Source organism: Etheostoma cragini, chromosome 15 (assembly GCF_013103735.1).
Source record: "Etheostoma cragini isolate CJK2018 chromosome 15, CSU_Ecrag_1.0, whole genome shotgun sequence".
In the NCBI taxonomy this organism is placed as follows: domain Eukaryota; kingdom Metazoa; phylum Chordata; class Actinopteri; order Perciformes; family Percidae; genus Etheostoma; species Etheostoma cragini.
Window position 1 is genome coordinate 17,766,654 of NC_048421.1, and position 17,436 is coordinate 17,784,089.

Consider the following 17,436-nt stretch of genomic DNA (forward strand, 5'->3'; position numbering starts at 1 on the left):
CATAATATCCGAGTTTATGATGGACAGATGTGAGATCTGAAAATGTGCTTTTTCCCTGAGACAGAGATGCCAGACATTCTGTGCATTTTTTCAATAAAACCTGAATGTTATGTGACTATGTAAAATGTGATGATATTTGAAATACTGAGAAATGATTCCGGGTTTTATAATCAGATTTTGCAAAAGGCAGATACCGTACGCCAGGTTTAGATGCTCCCAGCATGGGGAAAAAAATTTAACAATGTCCACTCCCCAGTAGAGAAAAACCAACTGGCCCCCATTGCTCCTCAATATTTGTCTCCCACACATCTTTCTACGGTGGCCAAGACGGTTCAACACAAACACAAAAGCCACAACACAAACACAAAAGCCACATCACAAACACAACACAAACACAAAAGCCACAACACAAACACAAAAGCCACAACAAAAACACAAAAGCTAAAACACAAACACTAAAGCGACACCACAAACACTAAAAAGCGACAAAACAAACACAAAAGCAACAACACAAACCCAAAAGCGACAACACAAACACAAAAGCCACAACATAAACACATAAGCAACAACACAAACACAAAAGCCACAACGCAAATACAAAAGCGGCAACACAAACACAAAAACGACAACACAAAAGCAACAACATAAACACAAAAATTACAACACAAATACAAAACCTACAACACAAATACTAAAGCTACAACACAAATGCAAAAGCCACAACACAAACACAAAAGCCAAGTTGTAGCTTTTGTAATTGTGTAGTAACATTTGCGTATGTGTTGTAGCTTTTGTATTTGTGTTGTAGCTTTTGCGTATGTGTTGTGGCTTTGTATGTGTTTTGAACGTCTTTCACAGATTTCCTCTCACCTTTATCCTGACTACGTTAATGTGGCAATAGGTCTCGTTTAACCTCACTATCAATCACACATTGTAGTGCATCACAAACTATAATCAACAGTGGAGGATTTTAGGATTGTTAGGACATGCAACACCTCTGTCTTGTTGTTATCGTGGTACTAAAGGATTACCACCACTCTGCCATTACGCAACCCATCCAACCCCAATTTCTTAATTGCCTTCACTGGCGAGTCCCTGTGGTGTGTTTGGCACCACTGCAGCAGATGGTCTTGTAATCTGGCCTGAAACTATTACACTGGAGACATGGATAATCTCATCCCATTCATTGTGGAAGAGCAGCCTACATCACAAAGAGGCTTCAGAACACAAAATAAAGGATTCTTAGTTAGTACACATATACGTGAAGTTGATCATAATATTCTGTTGCAATGAGACCTATCTCAATATAAAGTGAGTACAGCATTACTGCATTATTGGACTGTGTTTAAACAAACCAAAATATTGAAATTGAAATAAAATAAAATATATTATAAATCTAGCTTGATATTTCCATTACCAATCATGTTTTTATGTGTAGCCTGATGTAAGTCAACATCCCAGAGAGTTATTAAGCCCAGGGAGAGCAGATGGGATTGCAGTTTAATCAATAAAGCTACAAAAGGCATAAAAGGCCCCCCCAGATGTTTTTAGCCACCTGTGTTTAATCCTCTTATGCCTCCAGTATTTAACTATGTCTTTGAAAAGGTGACATCGGGGTGACATGGTTATCCCCTTAATCTTCAAGACAGCTGTCTGGATGACAATAATCCCATTTGGCACCTTGAGGGGCGGTCAGGGTGAATATTAGGCAGAGTGACACGGACGAGCGTCGCTGAGGTTTTAACCCCAACCACAGGAAAGCAAGAAGACAGAGAGACAAGAAGACGTTTCTCCTTTGTGAGAGTCAGTCTACAGGATGGGTAATAATAAGAGCAGCGCTTTGTCAAAAGAACTCCTGCAGGAGCTGAAATCCAACACAAATTATTCAGAGTCCGAGCTCTGCACCTGGTACCAGTCCTTCCTGAAGGAGTGTCCCAGCGGGAAGATCAGCAAGCAGCAGTTTGAAGGCATCTATGCCAGCTTCTTCCCAAACGCAGACCCAACAACATACGCACGGCACGTGTTCAGGAGTTTTGACACCAACGCAGATGGCACTTTGGACTTTAAGGAATACATCGTCGCTCTGCACCTCACATCCGGGGGAAAGACTATGCAGAAGCTGGAGTGGGCCTTTGCCCTGTACGACGTGGACGGGAATGGAACCATCAGCAAAAATGAAATCCTAGAGATTGTTAAGGTACCCATCCCTTCCTTTGTTCATCATAACGGTGCAGAAAACAGAGTGGGCTGTTGTTACTACTCATTTGACTGAAAATACCTTTTATCCCTGCAGCAATTACCAACTTTCGACTTCTGTTCAGTCCCTGTAAAAAAAGCCTTTCACAATCTTCTCAGATAAACGTTGAAAGGAAGATGGCATATTGTTTCATAATTATTTAATTAATTAATGTTCTGCTTGTCAGATCATTTTTCACCGTATGTATTGCTATTTATGCCTTATTACCTGAAAAATTGTAATGGAAAAAAAAGGGACTGTAAATATGTGAATAATGAATCTCTAATGTTGAAAAAAAATGGTTACATGGTCTTAAATTCTTATAATAATGATAATAATAATAATAATAATAATAATAATAATAATAATAATAATAATGAGGCTTGACTGCACAGTTTTTTCTTTGAATATTTGTGTTATAATTGCCATCACAATGTCCCCATTTTCAATGAGTACTTCAAACAGAAAAACAGCCCAAAATCCCCAACTAAGGAATTGACATTGTCATATAGAAGCTGGAACCAGCAAATACTTGATGATTATTCATTTTTCAGATTTCTGAATCCATTGGAAAGTCCATGGATTATTTATTTTCTTTCTCATATTATTTATGGTGTATTTTATGATTATATTAAGCATGCAATGTAAAAACATGTTCAAAAATTACTCTCATGCAGTCAATATTCAACATGATTCCTCCTGAAGACCAAAAGAACCTCCCAGAAGATGAAAACATGCCGGAGAAGAGGGCGGAAAAACTCTGGGAATTCTTCGGGAAGAAGGAAGACGGTAACTCACATTTCATTACCAGCCTCTTTAAAGCTTTTCTATACCTTCATCGTCACCCACGTGTTCATGCTGTTCTACTTTTTTTTTGTCCCTTCCTAGATAAAATCTCAGAGGGAGAATTCATTCAGGGTGTGATGGACAACCAGGACATCCTGCGGTTGATACAATACGATGAGCCTCAGAAAATCAAAGACAAGCTGAAAGAGAAGAAAAACTAATATTTGTCGTTTTAAGACTTTTTTTTTCTTCTTCTTCTGTTAACATGCTCTGGCTTCATTGTCCGCTTGACACACGTCTCTTTTTTTCTTTTTCCGATTGATTTATTATTTTTTTGCAACAAGCTGAACATAGCATTTCTGTCTTTGTAACCCAATTAAAGAATTGCATTTCAGACCAGATGCAGAGGAACTCTTGAAATGGCAATTTAAGACCCGAGTTTGACATTTTGTGCAGTTACAGTGACAATCTGTTTCAAATTTGTATTAAACAACGTTGTTATACTTCCCTAAAAAGCCAGAACACAGACCAATTTAGTCAAAATTTACCAGGTAGCTAAGAGAGTAGCAGTAACTCTGACCTCCGATTCTGGGGGAATTGATGGGATTTCATGTGGCTAAGATACTTTGAAAGTACATTTATTTGTATGAAAATTAAACATGAATGCATTATCTCACTAGCTCAAATAGACTTAAAATCTATGGAAGAAACAAGACACTATTCTCATGGAGAGAAACATGAGTACCACCAGATACACTAGTCGGGCTAAACATCAACTAGCCTAGCTAGCAGGGAAGCAGTAACTACCCTCTCGGCTACCTTTGACTAGTGACATTCATGTAACTATGGGCCTACCTTTAAATAAAGATTAGTTTATTAGCTCAAACGCACAAAGAGAGCTGAAGAACAAAAACATAATATTATTGAGAGAAAAAAGCAACGCCAGATAAGCTAGTCCAGCTAAACTATAATTAGCTTAGCTAGTAAAGTAGCAGTAACTGCAGTCTCTGCTCCCTCTGACTAGTGACATCTATGTGATTTATTATTGTTAAACTTCATTTTAATCTTAATTTTGAGTTTAACATTAGGTCAAATGGACAAGAGAGCTGAAGAAGAAAAACTGTAAATAAAATTAAGATAGTTTTTAGGTTTTATATAAGGACAATGACACCTTTTAAGCATAAAAACATGTAAGGAGAGACAAGCCAAGGCCTTACTTGAATGCTTTGCTTCTTCGTACAAAAATTGAAATGATTTCTTTACAACTTGTAAATCTGTTACACAGTTCAGCTAAGTGCTTTCCCTTTTACTGCTTCTGCATTTACTATAGGACTCTGTATGCTGACTTGACGTCCATACAGCAAAAGAACTCGGTACCCCTCCTGCCACCACACCCCTTGTGTTTCCAAGCGAGCTTTACTTTGACAGCAAATTTACTCTCATGTCTGGTCGCACCCCAGCAATGTTTTTCTCACACTTGAATTCATTCATTAGGTTGATACTAAGAAAGTCAGGATGAGAACTCCTTATAAGAGGAATTAGGCTCAGGTTAACAATCTGCCTGTATCAGCCAATCCTATTAGGAGCTGAAGGTCACTGAGATGTACAACCCTCATTACTGCAGTGTCTAGGTAGGATAGTGTGGGCATGAAATGATGAAGAACACTTTGCTGGACAGCACTTTTATTTTTTAATTAATATTCTTAGGCAAGCTATAAGTAATACTGAATGTGTTACTGCAAAACATTAGAAAAAAATACTATAATGCAGAGTGTTTTAAGCATGAAATATGCAACATATAACAACATTGGCCTTGTACCACATAGTTATATGGTAATCAATGACAAGCAGAGAATAGAACTAGATGTACATTTATTTTTTATTTTCGGCCTGTTTTGAAATCACATTTTATTTCAAGGTACCCTGTGGAGTTTTTCAATGGTTCTTGTGTATCCTTAAGGCCTACATACATGTTGAATGCATGTTGTTCCTCAAACATTTACAAAAATTACTTTGTAGAGAATGTTTGTAAAAAGGGCAGGGTAACTTTTCTTTGCAATATAGTAAATAATTATATAAATAGTTGCGCCAAAGTAATTTAAAGTATGACCTGATCCTATAAACCTCAAGCTTCTTCATCAGAAATATAGTGCTTTGCTTATGCATTATCTTGTACTAAAGCCGGTTTTGTCTCGGGTTAATACCTGGAAGAATACTCACTGTGCCAGTGTTCGTCCACCTGTCATAGTTTCCCTTCCAATCTTGACTGGACTGGATCCAGTGGCATTGGGTGAGCCTGTACACTGACCTGAAGATCAAATGTTTCAGCTGATTAAACAATGCAAACTATGAAAATATTACCTCCCAGTACAGTTACATAAAAACACACCGTGATATTACATTTTTAAAGAGGAGATTTATTTTGGACGCTGCATTCCACAGTACACCGTCTGGACAGAGGTCACCTATGATCAAACATTCGTAAAACATCGGATTTGAATGCACGTTATGAAAATGTTAATCACAGAAGGGCAGTGAACTCAACAGGTACGTCATCATGAAACTGTCGAACATTTAGTTGAAACATAATAATTGTTACATTTAGTGCACAACATTGACACACACTGATAAAACCTCTACAACAGATATGCTATTTAAACCTGCGCATCAAGCGTTTGGGGTTTAATGCAAAGTCTGTAATGTAATGAAAATGACTATTCTTCAATTAACACAAAAAAAAAAGTAAATGCATTTAACGCATTATCAAAGTTGGAGATAAGGTAGGTAAGCATTTATATATATTTATGATTTTCTTTTTAATAGCACTTCATTTCTTGTGCTCGGCAGATGGATTAGGATTACGGCTTTTGTAATTTGATTGGCTTTGTGCTTTTGAGAAATTTAAAAAGAATGGAAGTAATCCGAAGAAATCCAGAGCAAATAGACCACAACAAAATGTAAAGACAAAGACTGACACATACATGTAAACACAGACACGTACTGTTCATGCAGTCTCTGATACAGTAAAATATGTTTCGTTTGGGCAACTGGGATGAGTCAGCTGGCTGTAGATCAACAACCACATCACAAATCCACTACCTTATCTTTTCTTTTGGGGTATTTCATTTGTTGAATTGAGCTTTTTGCTTTCAGCCATCATCATAAAGATATTCTCTGTACATTTACCAAATATAACACAAACAACATTGTACAATACAAACACCTCATTGGCCTCAAAGATCATTTTGGCCTGTTAAACATCTGACAGCAAAATACATCTAGCCTATGTACGTACAAATGTACACTGATGCAGTAGAGTAGAATATATCAAGGACATTCCAGGTATATAACCGCTAGGCACTAAAAGGTGTTTCAGTGTAACTTGGACCACCTTTTTCCTCCGGACTGATCCAAAATAGACCCTGGCCTAAATCCGATCAACCATGACCACTAAAATCACATTCCTGAACACTGTATGTGTGTTTTTTTATTTAAACAATTGAGGTTACTGGATATTAACGCTGTACACGTAAATTCTTGTTTTTGTGTGTGTGAGAAAGCTCCTAAATTCTGTCACTTACAAGATGCAGAATACCTTGTGTGAATTCAATGAACTATACCAAAAACAACCACCATGGTTCCACAAACTGTGCAGCTCCCCATATACAGAAAAAGCAAGATATTTAAAACATGCATTCCCACCAAAATGAACCAGCAAAATATGAAAATATATCATATTCAGTCTAAGATCTCAGTATGCTTGAATATCCGTATCTAAAATAAAGGTAATATCAATAATTAGACTTTTTTTGTTAGTGTTTGGTTCACTCAAACTGTAGATTGCAGCTAAAATTAACAATTCAAAATACACGTAATCTTTCTAATAGTTACAACTTTACAACAGGTAAACAGCAGAATATGTTTAATGGCATTCAAAAAGCTAATGTGGATTATGAGAGGGTTAAAATTTAGAAGGAACATGCTGGTACATCCATTACGGCGTCCTGCCTGCATGAACCTTTTCTCTCGTTCTTCCTGTCAGAGAGAGGATGAGCAGAGCTCAACAGTCTAATCATGCACTGTCCCTGGATCTGTGTTATCAGAAGTGTTCTGGGACTTCTGTGGATGTATTATAATACTAAAGACAGAATGGCTGATCTCAGGTCAGGATGGTCTAAATGTCCATATCCACAGGCCGAACATCGCCGGTGTTATTCTCCCTCACCCACAGCTCTCTGTCTTTGGCTGGATCCACGTTCTGCAGCAGCTTGTCCACCGGCTCCACCATCTACAGACATAAACAGTAATATGATCCCAGAAAACAGAAGAATTTATTTTTATTACCTCAGCAGGTCAGGTACAATGTATGGAAATAATTTGGCTTGTCCATCCACCACTTTGGTCCAAAGCCAGAGCCAGAACAACTACATGGAAATAAAATGTGGGTATGCATAAAGTATATTCATGGTTGTAAAAGACATATTTTGACATTTTGGGTGTCCGGCCGTGCATGCACATTAGTGCACGTGGACGTGACAAAACGTTGGTATTTTCGTGAATTGGGGGCTCGTCTGGGAGAGCCGTGCAGAGGCAAACCCAGCTCGCTGTTTTTGTTGTCAAGTGCTGTTGTCCGTTATAACTTTAGATGGGCTCTCCTACCAAGGGCTAAACCAGTTTGTCTTAAAGCAATATATATAATAATATGTGCAATATGTAATACTGACAGTCAGTGTTTTAAATAGTTACTGCAGTACAAATTCAAGACTGGAGAGAGTTGTCTCCCCAGCCCCCTCCTCCCCAGACTCGAAGTTCACGTTGGTTGCCAGGCTGAGACAGCATCCACGACAATGTTGCTAGACGCTTGTCTCACATAGCCAGACATTACTCCACAGCACAGCGGAGTAGCTAACGTTATATGCTGGATATATTGACATTCATAAAAATCCGCGCTCATGCAGAGCTCTGCACCCAACTGACAGGCACACTTTTGGGGCTTAAAATTATAGTAAGGACTACTAAAAACCAGACAGACAGACACACTTCCTTAACACTAACTTGCCATCTTCTCCAGCCGACTGAAATACACATTTATTGGCTTAGAATTACAGCAACAATCGCTAAACACACTGCCAACTCACGGTCCTCTCTTCCAGATGTCCAGCCCCCCTCTCTTGGCTTAAAATTACTCACCCTTGTCACCTACGGCCACTGAACAGGCTACGTGTTGTAAACAGCCGTGGCCCACTTTCCTGGTCCTCCGGTAACGTTAGCAGTTAGCAGGGTTAGCATGGCAGCGTTAGCCAGGACCAGTGCGGATCACTCTACTGGCTGTGTCTTAATTGTTTTTGCAGTAGCTTGGTAACCAATTTGGGTACTCTAGCTATATAATTCAATGTGAGTACACAAGTGTTAAAAATACATTAAATGTCCGTCTCTAGTAGCTGTGGTAAATTAGGCTGAAGCTAATGCTTAACCTGTTAAGGAGGAAATTAGCCAACTCGTCATTCTTTTGGGCTCCAAGCTGTCTATATCTTTTAAATGCATCTACAAAATGTACCCAGGGTTTGTAACATCTCTGGTCACGCAACTGTTTTTTTTATCTCTGTTTGTCACTACCCAATGTGAGTCAAGTGGAGATATGAGTGCAGATGTCAGTTGTGCGCGTGTCAGTTTGCGAAAAGTTGCCTACAAGACTTCTGTAAGTTACTGTCAATACAGTAAAAATGGACCTACATAACAAAGTTCGTTCACTGCTGGCTACAAGCTAGCAATCAAACACAACTAAGACTGTCAGTTGAATGGCTTTTTGAGTTAGCAATCAATCAATCATAGATAGCTGAAACGTTTTTGAAATAATTTCCATCTGCTGTTAACAACACACAGGCCAAAACACAAACACAAATTCTGTTACAGAACGGAAATTTCAAAAGGAGAAAATACTGGCATTAGCACTGTTGTCAGAAAAGTTAATATTTCAACTTAGTTTCCTTAATCCATGATGACTCATTGGGGTAATTTTAGGATTTATTACAGTAAGTAGCCTACATTAGATATTGGACCTTTAATTTTAATAACTTTTTTAGTGTTAATTTCAGATTAGATTAAATCAGTTTCCAACCTGACAAATCAAAATTCTGGGTCTATCGTTTCAAATTTCTGGCAACAACAAAAGTCAGTGAGTATTACAAAAAAATCTCCCCGATTCAAAAGAGATGTATAAATCAGAATGTACAGATCATCAGGTTGATCTCTAGCGTTTGTTTCATCTCTGAGGAGCTCACAGAGATGCAGCACCCTTGTTATTCCCGCAGTGCTGACAGAATATGTCTCGTTAGATTTACAGGGTTTACTCTTCGCCTCCTAAATAATCCAGAGAGGCTGGCTGGGTTTCTTTGAGGCGCCGAGTGACGACAGTGAGTAAGTTGGATGAGAGGCTGACAGAGGAAACGCCAGCTGTAGGGCTCCATCTGTCAAAACATCTACACTCACACAAAGTGGCACGCAAATCATGTCAATGCCAGTTGCAATCACTGGTACATCCAATAATAGGGGTTGTTTGCTGATTAAGTACTTGAAAAATTCAAAGAATTTCCAATCCCCCCAAAAATCAAGTATGTCTTAAGGATGGTCGGTTTTCAGGGAATCCTCCACACTCATATCATCAGTTTAATATCACGGACAGTTCTTATCTTTAGTGTCGGCATAGACAAAAACAAGAAAACTCAGACTCACACTCTGGTTGAACATGTCTGTTTCGTGCCTCAGAGTCGTGTACTGGCGTAAATGCTGCTGAATCCACTCGATGCGTTCAACCTCCAGTTTCTCCAGCTCCTGAAGTGGAAGGAAGACTAAAGTTCACATCCAGTAGCCCATTAACCCAATAACCCATTAACCCTTGTGTTTTGTTCACATTGGCTTCACTTACTCCCATAGACCCTACTGCTGTACAGATAATAATAGCAATATCAGCCTTATTTTTAATTATTCTTTCTCGCTGTGATAAACCCACGTACTTAGAAACATATGAAAGTCCTACCATGCTGGTGGTGACCATTTCTTCAAACCACTTGCACTGGGTTTGGTTGTACAGATCCACGCAGCGCATCAGGTCGTCTCCTGGGGAATACAGGGAGGGGTCAGAGGTCAACAAAGGGATGCTGGCAGTCCTCAAGGAAACAACAATCAGCATTTACAAGGTTATTTCTTTTTCTCCAAACTTTTCATCATCTTTTTCAGCACAGCATATTTGTTATTATTATTATTGGTAGTAGTAGAAGTAGTAGTACTCGTTGCATAACTAATCTGTGGTATAAATGTGGAGCAAAACCTTTAAGGACCAGCAGAGGGCGCTCATAATTCACTCCTCAATGATGCAAACACAAATCTTTCAATGAGGATATGAAGCTGTTATTACAGTCTAAATTCAGCTATAAAGACAATTGGATTAAACATATTCTGATTTTTTGGGTTTATCATACAACAAATGTTCCATTGTATTAAAACTAAACTGAAATAATAGTTTTTTATTGGGATTTCCTGTCTCTGACAGCTAACTCCCCTTTGCCCACAACGCTGCCCATTTCTGGCACAAACACAAATCAGACCTCAGATTTGGTTTGACAACTACTATTTTTAAATCAATAGTAAAAAACCTGAACTGTTCCCATTCGCTTCAAATTCATCTTTGGGCTTTTTTAAACTCAGTGAAGGATCTGAGTACTTCTGTCACTTCTCTCATGTCTCTCTCCCAAATCCAAATGAGATGAGAGTTCCTTTTTTATTTAAATGGGTACTATTGGTCAACCACTGCAATATATTTCAGCTCTCTATACGTCTAAATAAAACCTGAAGGAGTGTCACGTAGTAAAACAGAAACATGACAAGCGTATTAATATTCACTCAGTGAAGGTAAAAACACTTCTCCATCTTTGGCAGTGAGTGCAGTGAGCCGTAATGACATTTGGCCCAACCTTGAGGCAGCAGCCCTGATCACTGACACAAGGCCGACTGGAACTACAAGCACCACTGATTGGTGCTGTGGAATGGGACTAATCTACTGAGCAGAACAGAGAAAAGAGAGATAAGTTCCTGCCGTGATTTTTGCTCTGAAGAAGCCTGAGAACAACAATTACAACATTATCTCATCTACTTTCTTATTATAATATCACAAAGAGTCTTAGGGCGTCTGTACTTTGCTGTGATTCTCCTTCTAATTTCCCAAAACCAAATTAACTTCACATCAAATTTATATCACATGTAATGTCGCCTCTAGTCTGTGAACAGCCAGTAGTTCAAACGTAAATTCATTTAAATAAAGGATTACCTTTTAAAACACACACACACACACACACACAAAGCAAAACAAAAGGAACAGATGTTAAAGGGATAGTTTGGATTTCAGGTTGGGCATGAGGTACTTATCCACAGTCAGTGTTTTACTTGCAGTAGACGGCCTACTGTACAGTTATCTAGGCTCTCTTCAAAGCCACCACTTAACACTTATTTATATATATTTGCAGGACATGAGAGCTACTGGTTAGTTTGTGTTATTGTGCGTGTTTGGTGTGTTAAAGGGTTCGTTTGGATTCACCAAAGTTGCACAATAACACTAACTGATCAAAGCAGCAGTAGAGCATCTGCTCCGAGAGTCTCCAGGTGGATACAACAGCTTCTATTCCCAAGGTAAGGTAAGGTAAGGTAAGGTAAGGTAAGGTCACTCCAGTGGGTCCTCCAAATTACTGTTCATTGTTGAAAGCTTTTTTCAAAAATGAAAATGTCTTACATTAGAATAGATTAGATTAGATTATACTTTATTCATCCCACAACGGGGAAACTTCCTTATTACAGCAGCAGCATTTTCTTCGATAACAACAAAAAACAAAAACACACAAACAAGTAAACATACAAGAAATACAGGCAAACAATAGACAATGATTATAAGGTTGACTGAAAGTAAGCAAAATGGAGTCAAATAAAAGTATTGTACTGTTGCCATGATACAAGAAACAATATTGCGGTGTAAGTGACGTTAAAATTAAATTGTATGTGTAATTAGAGTAATAAAGAAAGAGTCGGTAGCATAATATAATTTTTTTTAACCTGTCTTAACCCTCCTGTTGTCCTCAGGTCAAATTTGACCCCTTTAAAAAATGTCTATATCTGAAATATGGGTTTCTTTTTAACCACATTACCACAAAAAATGGATTGGATTCCATACAACACTCTTTGCAAATACAATTGATCACTTTCCTTCCTGAGTAAACTCATCTGTACGTTCCTGAGATCTTAACTATTATTCAAAATAATTTTTGCTTTTTTAACTCAAATATTGGGTACAATTCTATATACATGAGGGTTATTGACCATGAATTCCAAAAAGTACTGTAAAACTTGTGGTAGTAAGGTGGTGTTATTGAAAACTAAAAAATAATCTGAAAAAGGAACGAAAATGTCAAATTTTTGTTTGTTTTTGACCCGGGAGGACAACACAAGGGTTAACATGAATCCAACATTTTATTAGCAAATATAAATCCCCTCTGCTTACTGGCCTATAGGTAGTTAGTCACCAAGGCAGCCATCTACAGATACAGTCAACAAGGATTCTCTGCGCCACATGCATGTTAACAGTTTAACATTAAAAGATGATTTATAAAAATTATGCCAACAATTATTATATTAATACCTTAGTATGCTATGCAAAAAAAGTTATGTATATGTAAAGGCTGTAGGCTGCCCTGCATGTTACTGTAGGTCCAGTTTACTTCATTAGGGGATCCCTGGTCTATCTCTCTTTCAGTTAAGGGGTTTTTGGTTTGAAAACATTGAAGACCCCTGCTCTCGCTAGATAGTCTAACTAGCTGTCTGGGTTTACCCTGCAGAGACCTGACAAAAGGTTAACCATAGTCCTCATTAACCCAATTTGAATATGCCAACACAAAGGTAGCCCAAGGGAAGGGACATCCGGCCTAAAAGAGTGAAATCCAGCAAATTTTCCAGCGGCAACGGAGCAATCCTGGAAGTGGACCGTCAAGCACATAGACTAGTGATACACTCAGTATGGATGAGAGCCTCTTTAAACCAACCATCAAAACAACCAAACTATCCCTTTTGCATTGTCTTCCATGTGTGTCATTGCAGTCATCTGGTGACACGGTAAAAAACTAAGTTCAAATAAACTTCTCCAAACATGGCTGCTATGACTGCTCTTCTTTAAAGCTCTGACTCTGTGACCTCTGACCTGCTTGTGTGGATTTCCTTCGGGCCTTCTTGATATCCTCCTCCGTCTTGTTGCTGAGTTTGATCTCCAACTGCTGGGTCTTTACCTCCAGATCTTTCTGCCTGTCTGCAAGGGCTTTACGCGCCTGTGTCACACAGACACACACACACACAGACAGACAGACACACACACACACACACACACACACGCACACACACACACACACACACACACACACACACACACACACAAACGTGTGAATGTAGAAACAATGAGTCATTCCAGCATAATCCTCAGATTTACTGTACCTACATCTATTACAAGAATCATTACGGCCTTTTCATATTGGCTACACGCTCCGATCCTGGTCTCATCCTTTAATCTTTCTCAATCCATATCGAGTCTTTCCTCTCATTCTATACTGAGGCACCTGTCCGAAGGTCATGAGGTAATAGTGCTTCAAAGGTAAAAAATACAATAACGGTGGCACCAAGAAAATCTATTTTTTAAAGAGTAAAACAGAAAGAAAACATGTGGGATGGAAACCCACTGGGTGCTGTGTGTGTGAGACTGTGTGTGTGTGTGTGTGTGTGTGTGTGTGTGTGTGTGTGTGTGTGTGTGTGTGTGTGTGTGTGTATTTAGAGGATACAAATCCATTCATGAAATGATTTTAGTATTTGGGAAGCAGTTAAATACTAACATGTTCCATGTGTAGGAGTCACTGAGGCTCTGTTCATTATGTAACTTTCTGATCTAGACAAACACTAATATGTACTTTCTTGTGCACCTAGACCATCACTATGTGGCGGTAAACGGTGGCCAGTTAGGAATGATGGGAAAACAATGTACAGTATTTGTATAAATATGCCACCTTAAAAATGCTCATTGCGCTGTATCTGGACTGCAATCCATTAATAATAACAATTCCTTTATAATTAATGTATTAAATAAATGAATAATCTACTGGCATGTCAGACTCGGTACCTTCTCTACACTTGTGTAGCGACTCGCCAGCTGCTTCCTGAGGTCGGCGATGTGATGGTCGTACTTTTTCAGGTCCTTCTTGAAGTTTTCGCACCTGAACGTCAGTAAGGGCTTTTCTACCTCAGTGTGGAGCTGTGAAAACAAGTCTCTCAGCTGTTGGTTATTTAATAATTCTTCATGTGTCATGTAAAAGAAAATGGCAAACAACCTTCTAGTTAATACATGTTACCAGAATAGGTTCACATGGTTTCACTTTCCAAAAACACCATATTTTAGTTGTACCACACATTGCTGCCCACTCAAAACAGCATGGATGTTTTTTTTCCAAGTTTGTATGCGTGTGGAAGCACCAGAGACACAAATAATACTCCAAATCCCAGAAAAAGTGATTTCTTTTCATAATATGAGCACTTTCAATGGGCCATGGTAACATACAGCTTATCTGTACAGCTTCTCTCATTGCTTAATAAAGGCTGTTTCCTGTTCTACAAAGTCACATCTATCACCACAATGGAGAAAAAAAAAAAAATTACACTTTTGTTTTCAGTTTATATTTCTCCCACCACACACATGTCCAATAATCTAAAAATGTCTTTTTAATGACACACCAAATACAAAGAACTTGTCAACAGTGTTGGCTTGCCACACATAATGATAATCTTGTGCAAATGCCAAAGCTGGTAGATACAGATGGAAAAGCGTTTCAGAAAATGAGCCAGAGAGCATCTGCAGGCTTAATAAGACTTCTCATTCCCTGCCTGATCACCCATCTCATAGGGAAGGGTGGAGTGTCAGAGAAGTGGTGGGGCCGGGTAGTCGGCTGCATGGCTCTGGGTAGGGGTTCGTCAGAACACGTAACTAATTAATTAGACAACGGAGGGCTATGAAAGGGCTGCGAGGCGGTCTCTGCGTTAGTTAAGGCTGCGTCTGCAGGTCCAGAGCGTGGCTTCTTCATCGCTGGTAATCAGACACGTCATTCTCTTCGCTCAGAGCTGACAAGGTTGAGGTAAACAAGTCGCGTCACCTCAGGATGTGGTCAGATCAAGTCTCCATTACTTCACTTGATTGAAAACATTAAACACTTGACCTGAAGGTGCAGAATACTGCAAACCGAAGGCACCCAGAGGGATTACGGTAGACTAAATTGTCTTTGAAAATGCTTGAGAAGAAAGCTATACTATACTAGCTATATATGTTTAGACAACCATTCTTTTTTTACACCTACATTATTTACATATTAATTGATCATTCTGTTTAGATCATGTAAAAAAAATAATAGCAAGAAAAGACAATTATAATATACCGAAAGGTGGATTATTCATATTTTTTGCTTTATCTGACCATCAATAAGAAAACCAAAGATTTTCAGTTTCCTATCATATATGATAGAAAAAAGCAGCTAAAATCTGTGTTTTTGTGACCGAAATATTGAATCAATTATCAAAATAATTGCAGATTAATATTCCTGTCAATCCATTAATTTGTGGTTTTCACCTCTTCGTATATGAGATGACGCAATGAATGCATTCCTTTCTGACCACAGCAGATATTACCTTGTTGGAGAACTTTAGGTGAACTTCCGCCTCATCGTGAAGACTCTTCTTTAGCTGAGTCCAGGCTTCTCCCAGAGTCCTGAGAAAGCACTCATGTCAAAAAAATCCTGGAAATCCTGGCTACCAGTTCAATGTTAACTAAAAAAAATGGGAAACCACAACACTGTGAATGTGCTAGTCATGAACAGGCGTTATTTTTTTGTAACCTGTAACCCCACTAAAAAATGTAGTTTATCTACTGATATGCAAACTCTTAGGTGCAAGGTAGCTGAACATACACCGTATAACTTTAAATTGTTTTTATTACAAGTTGTGTTTAATTGTCAATGCCCCAGCCGTCATTTCCACTGGTGGACATCAACCACTTACCTTTATTCAAGTACTTCACAAGAACAATTTTAGATACTTGTACTTGACTACTTCCAAATTGTTGTACTTTATACTTCTATTCTAATACATTTTTTGGGGGAAATATTGTTGTTTTCACTCCTCTCGCATTATCCGACAGTTTCATTACTTATCAGTCTGACATTTTATATGTAAGACATATGATTTGTTTATAAAATATGATCCACTGTTACAGAACTGGCTAGCCAACAATCTATAAACCTTGATAGTATTCAAAAGTTCCATGTCAAAGTATCAGCAACAATAATCTAATTATAAGATTAAAAAACATTCAAAATTATGAAAAGAATACTGAACTCTTTGCAAATGTAGTGCTTTAAGTACAGTTCTCTGGTCATAAAATTTGAATTTAGTGATTTTACTTGTAATGGAGATCTCAGGACTTCCACCACTGGTTATAATGTCACTGTAAACAGACATGAGCAGTCAGACAAGCTGTATACAAGCTGACAGTTTCACCAGATCAGTGCCACTTTATTTTGAAAAGTCAGGCTGTAAATTGTGATGTATGGTTCAGGTTGTAATTTACAGTATGCCTTCCTTTTCTCTGCCAGATAAATGGGATCCAGCTGTTGGCTTGTTTAAAACGTTCCTAATTGTCTGACCCTGAAAGCTTGATATCCGGACTAGTGTGTGTGTCTCTATTAGTTTCATTTTTCTGGCAAAAATGTTCTATAATCGAGGAATTTCCAGAGCTGGAAATCAACAAAAATCCACTGTTTCTCGAGCCAAGCCTTGTCTTGTCTGTCCACTGATTTTAAGATATGCTCAAAGATTTTTCTGTTATTTTGCTGAAAAACATCCACGCTTTGAAGATAGTAAAATGGTGCATTAAACAGAAAAAGTAGTGTGTGGATACGACCATTTAAAACACTCCTATTTTTAGACCCAGTTCTGTAATTACTATCCTGTTTTGCAGAGGGAGCTTTTGATCTGCACACGCTATTTGGTCTTACAGCTTTAATGTACTGCACTCACCCTTCCTCCTGTGCTGCCAGGGGGTTCAGAGACAGCTTGGAGAGGTTCTTGGCATATTCTTCTTCAATCTTTATCCTAAAACACAAAAACCAAGAAGTGAAATCTGTCTGGCTCAAGGGAGTATATAAACCACTTTTGGGAGGTGGTAAATATGCTTTAAAGGTCCAATGACATGGTGCTCTATGGATGTTTTTATGTAGACCTTAGTGGTCCCCTAATACCATATCTGAAGTCTCTTTCCCAAAATTCAGCCTTGGTGCAGAATTACAGCCACT

At 38.4% G+C, this 17,436-nt stretch overlaps 2 protein-coding genes and 1 long non-coding RNA gene across 5 annotated transcripts in view; 2 read left to right on the forward strand and 1 right to left on the reverse strand.

Moving 5' to 3' along the window:
• Positions 1-1,173, forward strand: part of LOC117958772 — an 11,701-nt gene extending 10,528 nt beyond the window's left edge. The window contains exon 3 of the long non-coding RNA XR_004659782.1: positions 1,163-1,173. This is a non-coding gene — a long non-coding RNA (uncharacterized LOC117958772). The remainder of the gene's footprint in view (positions 1-1,162) is intronic.
• Positions 1,174-1,677: 504 nt separating this feature from the next.
• Positions 1,678-3,541, forward strand: rcvrna (recoverin a). Its single transcript, XM_034895394.1, has 3 exons — positions 1,678-2,197; positions 2,914-3,025; positions 3,125-3,541. Exons 1-3 carry the CDS (start codon positions 1,817-1,819, stop codon positions 3,241-3,243), a joined length of 612 nt encoding a protein of 203 aa, XP_034751285.1. The 5' UTR covers positions 1,678-1,816; the 3' UTR covers positions 3,244-3,541.
• Positions 3,542-5,418: 1,877 nt separating this feature from the next.
• The window catches only part of gas7a (growth arrest-specific 7a), a 40,345-nt gene continuing 28,327 nt past the window's right edge, over positions 5,419-17,436 (reverse strand). For all 3 annotated transcript variants that reach the window (XM_034894718.1, XM_034894720.1, XM_034894719.1), the window contains 7 exons: positions 17,162-17,236; positions 15,776-15,854; positions 14,223-14,354; positions 13,260-13,383; positions 10,059-10,138; positions 9,755-9,853; positions 5,419-7,310 (listed from right to left, as the gene is read on the reverse strand). In XM_034894718.1, the coding sequence (XP_034750609.1) occupies positions 7,197-7,310; positions 9,755-9,853; positions 10,059-10,138; positions 13,260-13,383; positions 14,223-14,354; positions 15,776-15,854; positions 17,162-17,236 (703 nt within the window). In that variant the 3' untranslated portion in view covers positions 5,419-7,196. The remainder of the gene's footprint in view (positions 7,311-9,754; positions 9,854-10,058; positions 10,139-13,259; positions 13,384-14,222; positions 14,355-15,775; positions 15,855-17,161; positions 17,237-17,436) is intronic.

Bases quoted from the DNA above. Each gene is read 5' to 3' on its own strand.
- rcvrna (XM_034895394.1), top strand. From the start codon at position 1,817: ATGGGTAATAATAAGAGCAGCGCTTTGTCAAAAGAACTCCTGCAGGAG. The intron at 2,198-2,913 runs GTACCCATCCCT...ACTCTCATGCAG, and splicing joins AAATCCTAGAGATTGTTAAG to TCAATATTCAACATGATTCC. The intron at 3,026-3,124 runs GTAACTCACATT...GTCCCTTCCTAG, and splicing joins CTTCGGGAAGAAGGAAGACG to ATAAAATCTCAGAGGGAGAA.